The 17,500-nt window shown below is 35.8% G+C and overlaps 2 protein-coding genes across 3 annotated transcripts in view; one reads left to right on the top strand and one right to left on the bottom strand.

Moving 5' to 3' along the window:
• Positions 1-14,957, top strand: part of Cad87A (cadherin 87A) — a 58,446-nt gene extending 43,489 nt beyond the window's left edge. For both annotated transcript variants that reach the window (XM_043014954.2, XM_043014953.2), the window contains exons 10-39: positions 174-329; positions 481-719; positions 952-1,063; positions 1,885-2,040; positions 2,396-2,560; positions 2,948-3,071; positions 3,523-3,714; positions 4,064-4,161; positions 4,530-4,691; positions 5,099-5,221; positions 5,531-5,702; positions 5,880-6,052; positions 6,255-6,408; positions 6,831-6,985; positions 7,182-7,368; positions 7,548-7,658; positions 7,858-7,967; positions 8,410-8,607; positions 8,836-9,007; positions 9,119-9,433; positions 9,542-9,661; positions 9,851-10,020; positions 10,269-10,370; positions 10,676-10,749; positions 10,872-11,004; positions 11,225-11,349; positions 11,559-11,660; positions 11,800-11,959; positions 12,230-12,448; positions 13,041-14,957. In XM_043014954.2, coding sequence (XP_042870888.1) covers positions 174-329; positions 481-719; positions 952-1,063; positions 1,885-2,040; positions 2,396-2,560; positions 2,948-3,071; positions 3,523-3,714; positions 4,064-4,161; positions 4,530-4,691; positions 5,099-5,221; positions 5,531-5,702; positions 5,880-6,052; positions 6,255-6,408; positions 6,831-6,985; positions 7,182-7,368; positions 7,548-7,658; positions 7,858-7,967; positions 8,410-8,607; positions 8,836-9,007; positions 9,119-9,433; positions 9,542-9,661; positions 9,851-10,020; positions 10,269-10,370; positions 10,676-10,749; positions 10,872-11,004; positions 11,225-11,349; positions 11,559-11,660; positions 11,800-11,959; positions 12,230-12,448; positions 13,041-13,211 — 4,650 coding nt within the window. In that variant the 3' untranslated portion in view covers positions 13,212-14,957. The remainder of the gene's footprint in view (positions 1-173; positions 330-480; positions 720-951; positions 1,064-1,884; positions 2,041-2,395; positions 2,561-2,947; positions 3,072-3,522; positions 3,715-4,063; positions 4,162-4,529; positions 4,692-5,098; positions 5,222-5,530; positions 5,703-5,879; positions 6,053-6,254; positions 6,409-6,830; positions 6,986-7,181; positions 7,369-7,547; positions 7,659-7,857; positions 7,968-8,409; positions 8,608-8,835; positions 9,008-9,118; positions 9,434-9,541; positions 9,662-9,850; positions 10,021-10,268; positions 10,371-10,675; positions 10,750-10,871; positions 11,005-11,224; positions 11,350-11,558; positions 11,661-11,799; positions 11,960-12,229; positions 12,449-13,040) is intronic.
• Positions 14,958-15,196: 239 nt separating this feature from the next.
• The window catches only part of LOC122252442 (uncharacterized), a 2,366-nt gene continuing 62 nt past the window's right edge, over positions 15,197-17,500 (bottom strand). Inside the window, exons 1-3 of the mRNA XM_043014957.2 lie at positions 17,272-17,500; positions 16,824-16,955; positions 15,197-16,497 (exon numbers count right to left, since the gene is read on the bottom strand). The exon at positions 17,272-17,500 is cut by the window's right edge and continues 62 nt beyond it. Of these exons, the coding sequence (XP_042870891.2) occupies positions 16,324-16,497; positions 16,824-16,955; positions 17,272-17,500 (535 nt within the window). The 3' untranslated portion in view covers positions 15,197-16,323. The remainder of the gene's footprint in view (positions 16,498-16,823; positions 16,956-17,271) is intronic.

The raw sequence follows: 17,500 nt of genomic DNA, 5'->3' as shown, positions 1-17,500 counted from the left end.
TTGATTACCAGAAGTGATAGGACATTGATTACCAGAAGTGATAGGACATTGATTACCAGAAGTGATAGGACATTGATTACCAGAAGTGATAGGACATTGATTACCAGAAGTGATCGGACATTGATCACCAGAAGTGATAGGACATTGATTACCATTTCCTTTTGAACACGCAGGGATCCAACTCCGTGTTCAGTCTGCGTCTCGTGGATTCTTCGGGGATCTTCAGCGTGGAGCCCCAGGTGGCCTCTGGCTCGTCCTCCGTCAGTATCAGGGTCGCTCGGGGGCCCTTAGACTTCGAGAACCCGAATCAAAGGAAGTTCCTCCTTCAGGTAAGAAGGAAGGATCGGGGGCATTTTTTTCCCCTAAATTATTCCCCTAATATCCTTTCCCTTGCTACATGGAATTAGCTTTTGGCGAACCCTTTTTTCAACTCCCTTTGGTGATATTTTCTTACATGAGAAATCTTCAACTGATTGACAGATTGTCGCCGAGGAAACGCTGACGAACCCGCGATTGTCTTCCACCGCGACCGTCGTGGTCTCCGTCACAGACACCAACGACAACCCGCCCAAGTTCGACCAGGAGGCTTACACGGCCGTCGTCTCCGAGACAGCCTCCCCGGGCACCGTCGTCACCACCATCGTCGCCTCCGACCGAGACACGGGGCAGTTCGGCGCTGACGGTATCAAGTATTCGCTCTTCGGGAACGGCGCGGAGAAGTAAGTGGGATGAAAGGCAGACTCGGTTACGTGTGTACAAGAGATTTTGGGAAGGACTTAAGTCTGATTTCATTACTCCTTGACTTACGTTTGATTTCCAGATAATATGTCAGGAAATTTTCGAAATTGTTTTCCAGATAATAAGATGTCAGGAATTTTTCGAAATTGTTTTTTTTTCTGTCAAAGGACTTTTTTTCCAACTAATTCATGTACATCAATCGTTTTCCGCCAGGTTTGAGGTCGATGCTACCTCAGGAGTGATCACAGTGGCATTCTGCGACACCCCTGGCCACGGGAACTGCCTGGACTTCGAAGAGCGACCCACCTACTTCTTGTCGTTCCAGGTAAACTTTCAGTGTCAACCTATCCGTGGCTGACCAACTCGTTCGTCACTGAACTCACAAAAGAGCCAGAGACTTTGGAAAAAATGGAGCTGATATCTCCATATTCACAATTATCTCACCATGATTCCATTCACATTCACAATTATCTCACCATGATTCCATTCATATTCACAATCATCTCACCATGATTCCATTCATATTCACAATTATCTCGCCATGATTCCATTCATATTCACAATTATCTCGCCATGATTCCATTCATATTCACAATTATCTCGCCATGATTCCATTCATATTCACAATTATCTCACCATGATTCCATTCACATTCACAATTATCTCGCCATGATTCCATTCATATTCACAATTATCTCGCCATGATTCCATTCATATTCACAATTATCTCGCCATGATTCCATTCATATTCACAATTATCTCGCCATGATTCCATTCATATTCACAATTATCTCGCCATGATTCCATTCATATTCACAATCATCTCACCATGATTCCATTCATATTCACAATCATCTCACCATGATTCCATTCATATTCACAATTATCTCACCATGATTCCATTCATATTCACAATTATCTCACCATGATTCCATTCATATTCACAATTATCTCACCATGATTCCATTCATATTCACAATTATCTCACCATGATTCCATTCATATTCACAATTATCTCACCATGATTCCATTCATATTCACAATTATCTCACCATGATTCCATTCATATTCACAATGATCTCAACCATGATTCCATTCATATTCACAATGATCTCAACCATGATTCTAATGCCCCCCCCCCCCCAGGCGACAGATGCAGGGGGTTCGGGACACACGACGGTCGTTCCGGTGCGAGTGACGCTAGCGGACAGCAACGACAACCCGCCCAAGTTCACCCGCCAGCAGTACCGTGCGGTCATTGACGAAGGCGCGCCGGACTTCGACCCGCCCCTTTTTGTGCAGGTGATTGATTCTTCGTGGGCGTGATTATAGGGGATTGAGAGAGATAGATCGTTTGGGTGGAGTTGTGATTTCAGAACATTTGTGATTGTGTCTTGAGAAAGAGAGACACTTATTTTTTCTTTATTTTTGTAAATTCATGACAAATATTTAATAGTATTCTTCACTACGTTGATAAATAATTAGCACGATATCTTAGGCAACTTCCCGACTTCATAACTACCATCTGACACGCTGTCTTGATAAAGATCATCAAGATACCTTATATTCCCCACGAATTCAAAACAAACCAACCACCCGACCATACGCAATCGCCAACCTTACCCCATATTGACCTCCAACGCAACCATGCCCTCAGGCCGAAGACCCAGACGCTACTTCCCGCGTGGTGTACAGCCTGGTGGGCGGTGACCCCGATGGCCTCTTCACCATCGACCAGAACTCGGGGCGCGTCCGTGTGGCCAACGAATCCGGATTGGATATTTCGAATCTGCAGTCGGATTATATCATTCTCACGGTGGAGGTGAGGAAATGTGCCCTTGGTGTAATTAGAGGGGCGTTTGATGATTTGAGGGTATTTGGTGCGGCGAAAGATGTGTTTTTTTTGTTCTCTCTCTCTTTTAATCTTGATACAGAGAGAGAGAGAGAAACAGAGAGAGAGAGAGAGAGTGAGTGAGTGAGTGAGTGAGTGAGAGAGAGAGCGAGCGAATAACTATCTGTTATCTACACAAATGAGCAGTTAATTCCCTATAGAAGGAAGTATTTCCATAATTATCCCAGTTCCAATATAATATTTAGCTTGCAATGCCATGGCTACCATATTGATAATGACACTAACAAGGTTAACTCAGAAAGGACATACCACTGCTCTTACACATCTATCTATTTACTAATTGATCTTCAACTTTAGGCCAACGATGGAGAGGGTTCGCATACTGCCAATGTCCGGGTCTCAGTCAGGGATGCCAACAACAACAGACCAATCTTCAGCAAGAATCCTTATTTGGCGGCGGTGCAAGAAAATGCGCCAATCGGTAAGTGGTTAAAAAGAGGACCCGAGAAGGAGTCTCACAGGGAAGGCAAAACAAAGAAATTAAGATATGATTTTAAAAATTAAGATATAATTTAAAAAATTAAGATATAATTTTAAAATTGAAGATATAATTTTAAAATTGAAGATATAATTTTAAAAATTAAGATATAATTTAAAAAATTAAGATATAATTAGAATTAAGATATAATGAAGATGTAATTTTAACAATTAAGGCAAAACAAAGTAGATTTTCTGTTCTTTGGAACTGATACTAAAATCTGGTTTGTTTTTCTTTTCTTCATAAAGTAGGGGATTGGTATGAATTTTTACAAAATGCCAGACTGAATTAAATTAAAGAACACGATTTTTTTTTCAGGCTATGACAATTTCCAGTTTATGGATAATTGATATCATTCCTTTTTAATTATCTATTTCCTTATTCGTCCTTACAGAAAGTGTCGTAGAGCAGGTATCGGCAAGCGACGCGGATACCGGAGCCAATGCAATGATAACCTACCGCATTCATCGTGGTGGTTACGATGACTTTGCCATTGATGGTGCCACGGGAATCATAAGTGTTGCCAGGAAGCTCGATTATGACAAGCGGGAGAGCTATGACATTGAGATTGTTGCAACTGATGGAGGTATTGCTATACGTTTCTTGAATTGATTTTTGGGCTTTTGTCAAGTGGCAGTCTGTTATGTATTTAGGAATTATATATTTCTAGTTTGGCTTTTGGCTTTTGATATGCTACCCTTTGTATAAAGTTGAGTGTCAGAATCAGCAATTATGACTTAGGTGATTTTAATTATTTAGAAGAAAATAAACGTTGGCTAAAAAAATCTAAGTACGACTTGTTATGAAGCTTCGACTTTGGAAAGGACGCATTATCAGTGTAGTCATATTCTAAAAAAAGACATTTATCAGAATTATCATTATTTTCCTTTAACCTACACTTTGTTCCATGGTATTAATTATCCTCTTATTGCCAGGAATACCACGCCTGACATCTACAACGACCTTGACTGTGAGCGTTATCAACAATAATGACAAGAGCCCATATTTCACCCCAACCACCCAGAGGACACAGGTTTGTGTTATATGTTGGTAATAAATAATAATAATAATAATAATAATAATAATAATAATAATAATAAAACTTGCTTACCTTCCCTGTGACCATGGCGGTGTGGTGAGCAGAATGGGAAGGATGACTAGTGTAGAGATATGTTATTCAATCATAATTATATCTTCTCATATTTTTCTTGTAAGTTATCATTCTCCACGTCTTGGATGCTTTTTCGTTGCATTAATAGGATAGACAGAATCAAATTAAATAAATAAAATCCATAGTTATAAAAAATATATATATACATATATAAACCTAATCTTTTTTTTTTTTTTTTTTTTTTTTTTTTTTTTTTTTTTTTTTTTTTTTTTTTTTTTTTGCTTTGACAGGTATCTGAAGATGTTCAACCTGGGACGATGTTTTACACATTGTCGGCGCAAGATCCGGATGTTGTTGGCGAGGGAGCACTTATATTTGGCGTTCAGTTGCCAGTCTCTGCAGTAGACGGCGATGGAAGACCTGTGGAAGGACCTTCAAGAGATGCCTTGGCTGTTAGTTTCGATTTTTGATTTGTCCTCAAAGTGAAAAAAAAAAAAATATATATATATATATATATAATAATCATCATCATCATCATCACGAAGAAGAGTCACTGTATCATTTATTTATTTATGTTTTTTTTTTCTTCACTGCATTTTTTTTTTTTTTCTATACCAAAGCCCAAATTCCAATCATGATCTGATTTACTTCGATTAGAAGAGAACCACAGAGTTTGATATCAAGTCTCATCCAGCAGACCTAATTTTATTTGTTTTCCTTACTTAAATAGTTGATAAAAGAACGATGTTCTTAGAAAACTAACCAAACGCTACACATTCATTTCCTACATGCAAAATATTCATAATCGCAATTTCTCTATATCAGTTATAGAAGTTTATATTTTTCTCTCCTCCCTTAGGAAATGTTTGTTGTCGATCCTAAATCCGGGATGGTCACAGTAGCAGGGAAGTTAGACCGGACAATGGCTACAGAAGTCACATTAACCGTTACTGTGACAGACACTTCTGCGATTCCACCACAGGTAAGGAAGCCAGTCAAAACATACTATTAAAAGATAGATAATTGTCTATTATGTCAAAACGACAAGACATTCGTTCATTCATTTTTATTATTATTTTTTTTTTTTACGTAAGAAATGATGTATCACTGAGTTGGTATGTATTGTAATAATCAATTGCTTTATGAACTGTATTAAGTACTGAATTGTATACCTCAAATTAAAGTAAAGTTCAGTTAATTTTTACATATGATACTCAGAGTAATCCCAACAATAAGAATCACTTAACAAGCATCATTCTTATTACAATATCGATCCTCACTTATTTTCCAGGTCGGTCTCGGTAATCTGGTCATTACTATCGTTGATGTGAATGATTTCCCACCTGTGTTCCCCGCGCCCTGGAGTCCAAACTCACCTACCATTCAAGTTAAGGTAGCAGAGGAACTACCAAGAGGCTCCCTCCTAACCACCATCACCGCCTCTGATATTGATTCTAATATAGGTAAGGAAGGGACCTTAATGTGTTGTATTTTAAGGTGTGTTGTATTGGTCTCTTGGAATATAGACACACAAAGGCAAAAGTAATGAATCCTCTAACATATTTTGAAAATTAATTCTGTCTTTTATTCTTAATTAGAAGAAAGTACCTCATAATTCAAGAACTTTTTTTTCTCTGTAGGAGGATATTCACTGGCAGAGCCGTCAGAACACTTCAGTCTTGACAATGCAACTGGTGTTATAACAGTGAAAGCTCGACTGGATTATGAAACCCAGCCTCAACTTAGCTTCACAGTTGTAGCTCATGATACTGGTGTTCCAACATTATCTGCAACAGCGACGGTGATAGTACAGGTAAGTACTTACACTGCAGAATCTCAGATGGATATCTGTTCCGTTACCTGAATCATAAAAGTCATATATAGTCATGTACTACAGAGACATCACATTCAGTAAACATCACATTCAGTAAAATGAAAGATTGCAGTTTAGACAATTCAAAACTATAGAATTCACAAACATTATGAATTCAGGATATTTCCTTTTCGCTTTTCAGCTCGAGAATATTAATGATGAGGAGCCAGCCTTCAGTGCCCCAGTTTACGATGCCAATGTGGCTGAGAACTCTCCGCCAGGGACTTCTGTCATCACCGTCACTGCAACAGATGCCGATGAAGGGGACTTCGGCGTTGTTAATTATTCTCTTGCCGGTATGCCTTTCCCTCTTTAGTATGAGCATTCAGCATTCAAGTATTTAAGATGAAAATGTCAGAAGTTAACAGTAAAATACCAGGGCTTTGTGTCAGCTTCTGTATTCCTTTGATGGAATTGTTTTGATTAGTTACTGTCATGTTTTCAGGAGGGTAATGGGATATTGATATATCAAATGAAAAGTTATTTAATTAGATTTAATAACATGAAACAGAAGTTACGTAGTATGAAAATAATTTCACCATTTAATAATTCGTGTCAATGACAGGGAAACCTCAAGTACCATCATTACATTAAATCCAAACTCTTATCAAGAGATGTGACTCTGAGATTAAGATTTAACATTTATTTAAAATCATGTATAGTCAATAAAGGACAATGCATTTCCTCCTAGAAACTAATATGATTTCCTTGACTTTAGGCGATCACCATGAGCACTTTGCGATCGACGGCACAGGGCTAGTAACAGTGCGAAATGGAGCATTATTAGACCGGGAATCTCTGGCAGCTGTTGTGCTTCGAGTCGTAGCTACAGACTCGGCTTCTGAGAATCACCGTCGACAGTCCTCCGTGCCGGTGAGTAGCCTGGATGTCCTTTCTTCACTGGACTATTTCTGAATAGTCTAATAGAAAAGTCTCAGTTACTGGATAGTGTATATTTTGATTCCTTCTTTAATCCCAACTCTTGTTTTCATGCTTCCCTTCATGAATCAATATCCTAGAGTTATAAAAAAAAAAATCGGCATTGCAATCCACTTCTCTTTTTCTACAGTTGCACATCTCCATAACGGATGTGAACGACCACGCCCCAGCTTTCAGCCAGGAGTCTTACTCTGCCAGCGTGGTGGAGAACTTACCCCTTAACCCTCCAGCACCCATTGTCCAGGTCACAGCCCATGACAATGATCAAGGCATCAATGCTCATATTAGATACACGATCACACAAGGAAATGAGGAAGGTAAAACTTTTTTTTTATATCATATGCTCTTATGTTCTTACCTAATTTGCCATACCTTTGATTTAGTTTGGATCTTCTAACGGCAGGGTATGTCGCATACTGGTGTTTATATGTGAAAGTTTGAACAAATGAATTGAAATTTTCAAGAGGTGATTATACTGTATTAAATGATATTGCAGGTTCTTTCTACCTCGACCCCGATATGGGTATCCTCTACCCAGCCCAGCCACTCGTAGCAAAACCAAGTAATTACAACCTCACTATAGAAGCTAAAGACATGAATGGAACAGGTAAAGTACCATTTTAAATCGCAATTTCCTTTATGCCTTGTATCATAAAGTCATTACAAAAGATATTCTAAATGATCAATAATTGGATAATCTAAAAAAATAATAATAATAAGATAAATGAATAAATAATAATAATAATAATAATAATAATCACTGATTAATTTAAATTAATTAATTTCATTCTGAACTTTTTTTTCAGGTGAATACAGTGACTTTGCGAATGTGGAGATTACGGTCCTTCCCCAGAACCAATACAAACCCAAGTTCATTTCTCCGGCTTTGCCAAACACGACAGTCATGGTCAAGGAGGTTGGTCACTTCTTTTCTATTAGGGCAGATTTAAGAATGAATAATCTATATTTTTTATTTCAATAAAATAATGTATATATATATATATATATATATATATATATAGTTATATATATTTATATATATATATATATAAATATGTGTGTGTGTGTGTGTGTGTATGTGTGTATGTATGTATATGTGTGTATATATGTATATGAATGGTGTGTGTATATATATATATGTATATATATGCGTGTGGATATATTTATTTGTGTGAGAGACTATGAGGGTGCATCCATGTACGTGAGTACATATATCCTTATTTATATTATATATATTATATATAACATTCCTCAAGTATATAATTATATGTGTGTTCGGACCTATTGTGTGTGTGTCAAGTTCGAACGAACCTACCATCTAGACACCTAAGTAATCTCCGAAATACCCGATTTTCTAGAACTGGAGTTCGGAAGTTCAAGAGGTCTTAATAGTGGAAGCAGAGGACAAAGACACGGGAAGCAACGGAGAAGTTCGTTACCATTTACGCATCGGTGAAGAAAACATTCAAGATACAGCGCAGTTCCACCTCGACCCCGTCACAGGTGCACTGTCCACCAAAGTTGTTCTTGATAGAGAGGAACAAAATAAATACGAGGTAAACAAAAACAAAAAAACCGTTATGTAGTACTGATGATTTGAATTTCCGTTAGATATGAGTAGTGGTTGGGTCATATTTTGTTATGATTTCATAACTCGTTTTTTTTTCATTTCTTTTATTTTATTTTATATATATATTATTTATTTATATTATATTTTATTTCATTTTATATATATGAATGATGTGTTGAGAGGAGATTGAATCTGATATTTTTTCCTTCAACAGCTCGTTCTTGTGGCCAAAGATCAGGGTTCGCCAATATCGTATGAAACTCTTCGTTTCTTGACTGTTCTTTTGGAAGATGTGAATGACAACCGTCCAGTCTTCCCAAGAAGCAGTATGCCACAAGCTTATCACTTTAGCGTTGCTGAGAATACAGCGAAACACACTTTAATTGGTAAATTACTTGAGACTTTACGGTACTGCATGAAAAACCCTCTTTCCTGTGAATTTATCTTATATTAAGTCCAAGACAATTTAGATTAATTAATACACAATTTCTCAACAGGCCAACTTCGTGCCAAGGATCCTGATGCTGGAATCAATGCTAAAATCTACTATTATTTGGTATCTGGCAATGCACATGAGAGCTTCTACCTGGACAAACTGCATGGCAACTTGTATACCAATGCTGTCCTCGACCGAGAACAACTTGACAAATACACATTAGTTGTAAAAGCCACAAATGACCCGATATTCACTTGGGATCAGAATCAAGAGGTTGTCTATGATGAGGACGACCCAACGCTGGCAATAGTAACTGTCAATATCGAAGATGAAAACGACACACCTCCTCGATTCTTGAAGGACGTATATTATGCAGGTCAGTCATAGGCACCTTTTATAATACTCTTATTCTCACTATATTTTTCATAAACATGAATTGCATTACATGGACTTGGTTAATCTAACTGGAACTGATTTCTCGTAGGGGTTAATTATGAAGCGGAGGTAGACCGATTTGTTCGAATGGTGGGCGCCGTTGATGGAGATGCTGGACTTAATGGCACCCTCTCTTATTCCATTCGCGCTTCTAATCTCTTCAGACCAGGTAAGAGCATCTGATCATATTCCTGTGTATATATGTGTATACGTAATCCTTTCGGATATTGTGCTAGAGAGGATTTAATTAGTTAAATGTTTATCTGTGAAAAGCCTCCAGTTTAGCATATTTATCACATAGTCTATCCCTTAAAGATAATAAAAAGGAGTATTAATGTCGTTTTGATCTACTTTGCAGGAGATATCAAATCTATTGGCTCCATCATTCCATCGCCTTTCAATGTAACCCAGGACGGCAAGTTGACAACAGCATCGCTCATGTCACAGTATCGACGCCACCGGTTCCTCTTACAGATCCAGGCCAAAGAAGAGGCTCCTCCTCATCGTATTGCGAAGTGCAATGTCAATGTAAGGGGTGTTTGCATTATTTTTTTTTCTTTCTTTCTTTCTTTAACTTGAATATTTTTTTTATTTGTGATGTGGTGATTTGGGAGGAATAGTTCTTTGATTAATTGATGATGATGATTATAATGAATAACACTTCTTTCCATATATACCCCTTTGAGAAACAAAAGGGTTGAAATTAAAACATTTTATGATGTTATTCAATGTCAATACTATGTTTGTTCATTTAAACAAAATGCACTTGTCATCAGATATGGGTGTGGGAGAGAGAGGACCTTGTCAGGGTTGTTCTCGCTCAGCCCCCTGAAGAGGTCGTGCGTCAACAGGAGGCAATTGCAAATACTCTGTCTGAGGTGAGTCCTAGGCAACATTTTCTTGACTTTTTTCCCCATTTGTGCAATTACACAATGATTGAGAAAATAGTCTCTCCTTAATGTAAAATAGGAAGAGTCTCTTCTCTGTGAATACAATACTGGATATTTAATCATGATTAGGATGCAACCAAAAGAAAGAAAAAATCTAAGGAGCCCTAGTCTACTTTCATTATTCATGAGTTTCATTGTAAATTTGTCTACTAAATTACTACTCTATGTATAGCTGTATTTCTATGCCTTCATATGTTGTATTTTCTATTTCATTTTACTTATTACATCTTCAGGTTTGTGAAGGAACAGCTGTAGTTGATGAAATAAGATACCATGTAGACTCCGACAACACAGTCAACAGACAAAGGTAAACACAGTAACCGGAGTAATACACATTCTCTTATTCATTTTTAGTAACACATTATTATAAATTGGTTATATAAATTCCATCTGATTTTGTCAAGGGTAAATACCTAAACTCTATTTCAGGACGGACATGTTAGTTCATGTTGTAAATCAAACAGACCAAGTCATGCCAATCCCTGTGGTGTTGCAACGTCTGGATCTTGGCTATGCAATGCTGAGGAATCATTCAGAAACCTTCTTTATTGAAAATGTGGTTGTAAGTATTATTGGTCTTTGATTGAAAAAAATAAACATTTGATTTCAAAACACATCATGAACAATATAAATTTGCATTCATCTGTATATCATCCAGATGATTTATATTTATCTGTATTCATAATGAATATAAAAGTTGCAAATAAGAGAAGAGAGGAAGAAAAATGTAGCAATGAATTCATAAAATACAGATAAAAATAAGACTTCATTTTCCTCCCCAGCCTGCATCAGTGGAAGCCCAGAGGGATGAGGTGGACGCACGTCTAGCTGGTCTCATAGCACTCATGGTCGTTCTGTTCATCGGCTTCATCTCCTTCATCGTTGTTTGTTGCTGCCTCAGATACTGGTGAGAATTTGTTTCATTAATTTTGTTTTATTTTCTAAAAAAAATTGAGAACTGGAATCATTTGTGGGAAGATTTTGAATGCATTTATGGTTCTTACTAGTTAGATCAGTAGTTATGGAGGGGAAGGAGAGAAATATCTTTATTGACTTGTCTTATCTTACCTGACAAATGTCTAACTAAACTGTTATAATTTGCTTTTTATTTTTTAGGGTAATGACACCTTCGAGCAGATCAACAGAGCATTTGATCAAGCGTAATATTGACGAAGATCTGGGATTAAACACAACAGAAAACCCATTGTGGGTTGACCAGTAAGTAGTTACCCCAACCTTGGTATTCATTATGCTTATATAATTGTGCTGTACCTTTAAAAGAAGGTTATGACATTCATGATAAATTAGTTCATAAAAAGAAATCACTTTCTTACAATAAATATGTATTTTTTTACAGGAAACTGAAAATGTATGAAGAACAGGAGCTGACAATGCAGGTCATGAGTGAGTTCGACACAACCCAGGTGAACGGAGCTCCTCCTCCTGGCCAGGGCCCAAGTGTTACCGTAGATGCTGAATGGACCCCTGACCGAAGATCTAGCATAGACTTATCGCAGGTTTGTGCTGCAAAGTCATTATGAAGAGATTAATGAATGATAGGGATTAAGTAACCACATTACATAACACTTGTTTGCACCATACCAATTAGATTAAACAATTTTGCTAACCAGCTATTACTATGCAATAAAACAACCATTATTTTTCATGGCAAATACATTGTGCAGTAATTGCAGATTATGTATAAAGGTTTATATAACAATTTAACATTTAACACACACTAATAGTTGCTTTCCACAATGCTAACGTGCTTTTGCAATACTTTCCAGTTGGATGCACAAAGCAATACATATGCCACCATCCAAAAGTCCCATGGAGGTACACTGCGATCACTGCAACTAAGAGGACTGCAACAGGGGACACTAACTCTTGGAGAGGATCCTGGGGAAAGCAATGATTATGCAACTCTCGATCATCTTAGACGCCCTCCCTCCGCCCAAGGTCCTCGAGTCCCTGGCGTGGAAACTCCTAGATCACCTCTGCATCAGGTGCTGTATACGTTTATGTATAGTCAGTGTTTATAGCATGTGTGAGTATATAATATAACAAGTAGTACACTACAAAGAATAATATCTTTTAACTTTTATCAAGATCAAGTTTATCTTCTTTTACATTTTTTTAGGGTTAAAAAAGATTGGTTAATATTTTGTTTCCCTTCTGCGACTGGTATGTTTCACAGGGTTTGGAACACTCTCAACTGCTTTTTTCCTATTGTTGAAATTAAATTTTTATTCCAAGTGCTAATATATTATATTCAAGCTCACATTTTATATAATTACTTTAGAAAATAATAGCAAACACACATTTTGCAATGACAAGCCCAGGCTCAGAGCAGTTCATTAGTAAAGGATATGCATACTAAATTTAGTCTTGCCCAGTTTAAGACATTAGCAAACTGTACAATTATTCTACAGGAAGCCAGAAAATGATTATAATCTTTTTAAGTCTCATAAGACAGCATTAGAAAATAACTGAAAAAAAAGTTTATAATAAGCCAGCAAAAGAACCCTCATTCTTTGACTTTATTCTCCAATAATTCATAAGTAAATAAAATAACATCCCGTTTTTTCTGCCCATCAGAATGGAGAGTACCACGAGCTGCGGACATCTTTCACCGGATCAACCTTCCAGCCACCTGACATAGCCAATCGTCCTCTACCAGAAGAACCAAATGGCTCGGTGCATAACACAGCCCACAGCCTTGCCCTGAATGCACAAGGAGAACCTGTTCTTGTTGCAGAGCTTATTTAATATTCTTGATGACAAAAAATATCTTTCTTGTGTGCAATGAAAATTTAAGAGAGAATTATTTTTTTTTTGTATCAGAGCAAAGAAACATCTCTTCTCTATTTACATTATATATATTTACATATGGATAGTTTATACATAGTATATTGTTAAAATTGGAGTAAGCATGTTTCTTTTAAGACATTCAGAGAGTGGTAAAGAGAAAGTAACAGGGTTGTTGTCATTGAAATATTTTTGAGCATTTGTTTAATGAAAGGTATGATATAATATCATATATATAAATGAATATATACAAACACACACACACACACACACACACACACACACACACACACACACACACACACACACACACACACACACACACACACACACACACACACACACACACACACACACACACACACACACACACACACACACACACACACACACACACACTCTTTCTCAGAGCCTTGAAAAAGCAGAATTCATTCCATATGAGTTGTCTCCTGAATCCATCCTTGTTAACTGATCAATATCTTTTTTCTTTTTTTTTTATGAAAATTGGAATATAATGAACATTTTTATTATATTTTTTCTGTTACATGAAAGTCTTATGTGATACTGAACTATAGTTTTAGCTTTAGCTTCATTAAATTCACTACTATATATTGTTAGGCAGCAAAAATATATTTTGCTTCTGAAAATTCTAATAACAGTAAAATATCTACGAGAGATGGGTATCATTTAGTAAAGACAAAAAGTAAAAGATGCCGAGAATATATTTCCCGTTTCCAAGATCCAACATCCAGATTTTTAGTACAAAGACACCAAAATGAAGTACTTTTTAAAATCTCTCTCCAGAGTTCTTTTAATCAATTCTCTTTGAAGAATCTCATAAATAAAAATGTTTATTACAAAATACATTTCAACTTCCACTATCAGCCTCTCATACCAGGTCATCAAAGGTCAAAATACAATTACTCAAAAGCAACTGCATATACCTGTAGCCTAAATCATATAGATGGTTATAATGCTCAGGAAACCCAAGGGGCTTTTGCAAGACGCTGCTGGGTTTCTGTTCTCAACTCCCTGCAGTATTGTGGTCTTCTTATCAGATTTCTCAGTACTTTCCTACTATGTACCAGAGAGTTAAAATCAGCTGGCAGAGTCCAGTCATGAGCTATACTTAGGTATTCACACTGAATTCATCTTGTACATAGCATTGTCATTAATTTAACTATTAAGGTTAATATATTACTTTATTTTGGGAGACTTTGTGACATGAGTATTGGAAATTGTGTTGTTGTTTTTTTATAAATTATTTTGGAGATCTGAACTTCAAAGTATTTCCTTTACTTGGCTCTTTAGTTGTAATTAACCAAACAGTATGAGGTTAAATGGTGGTTATTTTAATTATATTATTATTTATGTATTTTTCTTTTTATTCAGTGTCATCTTTGGCAATGTATTAAAAAAGGTGTGTAATGATTTCTCTGTAAATAAAGCACTATTGCACACCATCAACAAGCAGGTAATCCTAGTATACATTACCAAATGTATTATAGAACTATAGAATATTATTATATTCTTGAATATATGGTCAGTTTTCTTGACTCACAGATATATATATTCCCATTCATTTTTCTTCCTATTCTATAACAGCCATGTAAACGTGCCTTATGTCTATTTGAATATCTGTATATTAATTAGCTTAAGTTGTAATGTTGTGTAATTAACAATACAAAAGTTTAAAACAATACAAAATCTATGTTGTTTCAATTATACCTGTCTAAAATGTAGAATCTTTTTGAACAAAACCTTTCCTCTCCTTTTGTTAATATAAAATACATTTCTAAAAGATCTCTGAAAAAGTGTTTGTGAAATGAACAAAAAACACACACACATAATTCTATGCCTTAACAGTATTGTCCTCTTGCAATTTGTATAAGATATTGAAAATTACAAGGTAAATCAGACATATTAAACATTAATAAAATTTTGCATTTTGTAATTTCACCAGTTTATTTTGATACAATAACTTTACAAATCAATATTGAACAAAATCATATATATTAATAACATTCCTAGACAAAAATATCCTGATGGCAGTAGGTGTCACAACCTTGTTAACTATACAATTACATAAATATACAAATACATCTACTGTATTCACAAAATATAGGCCACTTGAAATGCTCATATCCATTGAGGTCATTATAATATAAATACCATTAAAAATATAAATAATAATCTCTCTAATAAATTAATCTGTTAATATCCATTAAATACTATATTGAATAAAATCTCTGGTAACCTATATAAACCTACATGAATGAGGCTTATAAAAAAAAAATTTAAAATCAGGGCCTGAAAATATATGCATTCCAGTGAAATTCTAAGATAATAAGGCACCATTTAAATATAAAAAGACTGATTTGCATCATTTACAGATGAATCAAGATCAGTGTCTTAACCCATTAGCAGTGGATGGCATGATTTGCTGCAAAGGCAGAGTCGGTCGTAGACGCGGATGGCACCGTGCCAGACAATGTAAACCAGCCATCCTACTGCATAAATATTTCATCAAAACTGCGACCAATGAGTTAAGCAAGGACTTTCCTGACCAAGAATTCACCTTCTAATGCTAAAGTTTTCTTCCCATTTCATTACATTCATAAGTAGATATTTTTTCAGGCCCTGACTTATGTATATATATAGTCATCTCATATCAAACACTATCAATATATCATGAAGGACTATCATTTCTATAATGAAATATATCAACAATCTGTTTTTAGTGAACCTTCCTACAAAAATGAATCATAATGACTATCTATTCTCTAGTTTGTACACATGTTTTTTTTCTGGAAGCACATGAAACAGAGTATTCAGTTTATCAAAAATTAATGGTACTATACAAAAATAATAAATAACCAAAAATATATGTTCTGAGCCCATTGCAGCTTAAACCACAGTTTTAGCAACAAATCTTCTTCTTCTGAGTTCAGTCAGTCAAGGTATTTTAAATATTCTATTTAATTCTGACTAAGTTTTGTCATTATCAATAAAGAACTGTTTGAATTCATAATCTTGATCAAAATAAAATTATCATTAAAATTCTAAATATCAACTATGGCATTTTACCAACCTTGCTACCATCACTGTCTCCCATCTTGCAGTGATGCATATACGAAAGAAATGTATTCCACACGTAAGAAAAGAAACCGACAAATGAGACTCTGTGCTTTAGAGGGATAATCCAGAAGTTCACCGTCTGAATCACAGGCCACACACAAAATCCAATCTGGAAGATTATTTGTAATATTAAAGATATATCAATCTAAATCTTTATGCTCTCTTCTTCTTATATGGGTAATACACACAATCATAAATCATTAGAGATGAAAACAGCAAAAGCAACACTAAATTAACAATATCAATATTAATGTACAGATTACGTGCTATGCCTACTGATGACAGATCAACCAAAACATATCCATGTACCTTTGCTATATATTCACTATATCACTACACTAACATATTTTACAAAAGACGACCTTTGGAATAAATATCTTATAAAAGACAACCTTTAGGATAAATATTTTACAAAAGACAACCTTCAGAACTAACCTTCCATGTCGGAGGTATCTTTGTACGACATTCGTGCAAACACTCGTCTAAGGTTTTTCTCTCCATGAGGTTAATGCATAAGTAGAATTCTGTGTATGCAAATGGAGCCCAAGTGAACTGCTCAATATATGCCTGGAAATGATACAGTATATTAATTAAAGGGCTGATCTCTTTGGACTCTCTTACAACACAATAAAAGTGGTAGTATTTTCTAACAAAACTATTTGGAATATTTATACATATAAGATGTGGTAGCCTTACACTGATCACTGATCTTGAGGATACTGATTCTTATCAAAAAGAGAATATTGAAATTGCTAATATCTCAATGATATTTTATTCATAACTAGTTTAAAGAATGAGCAAGATATTATCTTCCATAGTACTTATCTATATTTTTCTTCTTCTTTCACTAGTACGGATTACTTTTATTTTACAAGGCTTTTACCTTAATCACAGCATGTTTGAGGGTGGATCCCTTGACTATCACGTTGGCCAATCGAACCCAGCAATATAACGACGGAGCGAGTATCAAGGCGCCAAAAATCCCGAAACGCAAGGTCTCCCAACCATTATATTTCTCCCTCTTGGGATCCATGAGCTGCTGGGTTGTGTTGCTTGCAGGAAAGAGCACAGAATATGTAAGAATTCCTCTTGTAACTGGATATTTCTCTACT

The sequence above is a fragment of the Penaeus japonicus genome, unplaced genomic scaffold (genome assembly GCF_977035675.1).
Source record: "Penaeus japonicus unplaced genomic scaffold, GWHDUDI00000001_assembly GWHDUDI00000008, whole genome shotgun sequence".
In the NCBI taxonomy this organism is placed as follows: domain Eukaryota; kingdom Metazoa; phylum Arthropoda; class Malacostraca; order Decapoda; family Penaeidae; genus Penaeus; species Penaeus japonicus.
The sequence above is the reverse complement of the archived record's forward strand: the minus strand, read 5'-3'. Positions and strand labels throughout refer to the sequence as shown.